The sequence below is a fragment of the Pelmatolapia mariae genome, linkage group LG17 (genome assembly GCF_036321145.2).
Source record: "Pelmatolapia mariae isolate MD_Pm_ZW linkage group LG17, Pm_UMD_F_2, whole genome shotgun sequence".
In the NCBI taxonomy this organism is placed as follows: domain Eukaryota; kingdom Metazoa; phylum Chordata; class Actinopteri; order Cichliformes; family Cichlidae; genus Pelmatolapia; species Pelmatolapia mariae.
In genome coordinates, this window is record NC_086242.1 from 16875162 (window position 1) to 16876549 (window position 1388).

The 1388-nt window shown below is 50.1% G+C and overlaps 1 protein-coding gene across 6 annotated transcripts; it reads right to left on the reverse strand.

Annotated features, from left to right (window-relative positions):
• Positions 1-236: 236 nt before the first annotated feature.
• Positions 237-1095, reverse strand: tnnt2c (troponin T2c, cardiac). 6 transcript variants are annotated; one of them, XM_063501124.1, is made up of 2 exons: positions 1046-1087; positions 237-979 (listed from the first exon to the last, which is right to left on the reverse strand). In XM_063501124.1, the coding sequence occupies exons 1-2, from the start codon at positions 1085-1087 to the stop codon at positions 296-298; spliced, it is 726 nt and encodes a 241-aa protein (XP_063357194.1). In that variant the 3' UTR covers positions 237-295. The 6 variants fall into 6 exon arrangements, with proteins under 6 accessions (XP_063357194.1, XP_063357193.1, XP_063357192.1 ...); XM_063501123.1 differs by having other exon boundaries at positions 237-991; XM_063501122.1 differs by having other exon boundaries at positions 237-1003.
• Between the last annotated feature and the right edge of the window lie 293 nt (positions 1096-1388).

Below are 1388 nucleotides of genomic sequence, written 5' to 3' on the forward strand. Positions count from 1 at the left end.
AGTTTTCTGAGGGGAAGATTCAACACTATTTAATGACTTTTTACAGCTTCACTTGTGAAAAATGAAACATGAGACATCCTCTTGTGGCATCGTAAAATAAAGCCACCAGGCAAATCAGACAAATTAACTTCTTCAATCTCAATAGAACATTCACAGATATCATTCAACCTTAACTTTATTTTGCTTGAATCATTGCAGTCCAACTCAATCTACGCACAGCTGCTTGGATAGCTTTTATCATACAATTTGGTGACCAAATAGTCCAGCAGGAACGTGGTGTGCTTCCACAAGGTGCTTACTTCCAAGCGCCAGACTTGCCCTTGGCCACACGGGAGGTCTTCGATGTTTTCGACCACCTCTGATGGTCGTTGACACGATTTCGTAGCACGTGGATGTCGTACTTCTGCCTCTTGAGCTTTTCTGCCAGCTCAAACTTCTCGGCGTGCAGCTGGTGGAGCCACTGCCAGAGCTCCTGTGCCTTCTCCACCAACTTCTCCTGGCTCAGGTGGTCGATGTTGAGCGGCTTCCTGCGCTCCATCAGGGCCTTCTTCTTCTCCTCACGAGCTGTTAGCTTCTTGCCCTTCTTCTGGTCCACCTTCTGCAGGTAGCCACCGAATGACTTGTTGGAGAAAGCCATCTTTTTCTTGGCTTCCTCCTCAGCCCGCAGTTTGGCTGCCTCCTCTTCACGCCTTGCTTTTTCCTCGGCAACCCGCGTCTGGCGCTCACGCTCCTGCTCTGCACGAACACGCTGTTGTTCGGCCCTGTCAGCGCGGCGGCGTTCAATGCGGTTGCGCAGCGCCATCAGTTCTTCTTCCTCTTTCTGACGGCTGGTGAAATGCAGCTCAATCAGTGTCTGGAGGTCATTGTAATCTTTCTCCAGCCTCTTGCGATGCAGGTCATCAAAATCCACCTTTTCTCCATCTGGGATCTTTGGAGGAGCCATATTAGGCACATAAGTCGCTTTAGGTCGAGGTTTGGTCTCTTCTTCGTGCTCCGCTTGCCTCTGTTCATTGTCATCCTCTTCCTCCTCGACCTCTTCTTCCACCTCCTCCTCGTATTCCTCCACAATTTCCTCTGTGTCTGACATCATGGTGTCTCAGAGAAAGCAGTGTGAGCACCAAGACCAGCTGGTGTCTGGAGATAGTTGGACTCCTGGGTGAGCATGTTGGGAGTTTTTAAAGGTTTGGTTACCATGTGACCACCGTCTCCTGGGTGTGGGTCAGCAGCAGGGCAGATTCTGAGACAGATGGAATAATCTATTTTCTCCTTCACCAAGTCCTCACAGCCACACACCCACCCATTTATCCCCTGCAGACCCCCCTACTGCCTTCTCTGACCCTGCACAGCTCTTCATTTCTTTGTAAGGACAAGATGAGGGACTATTTCGG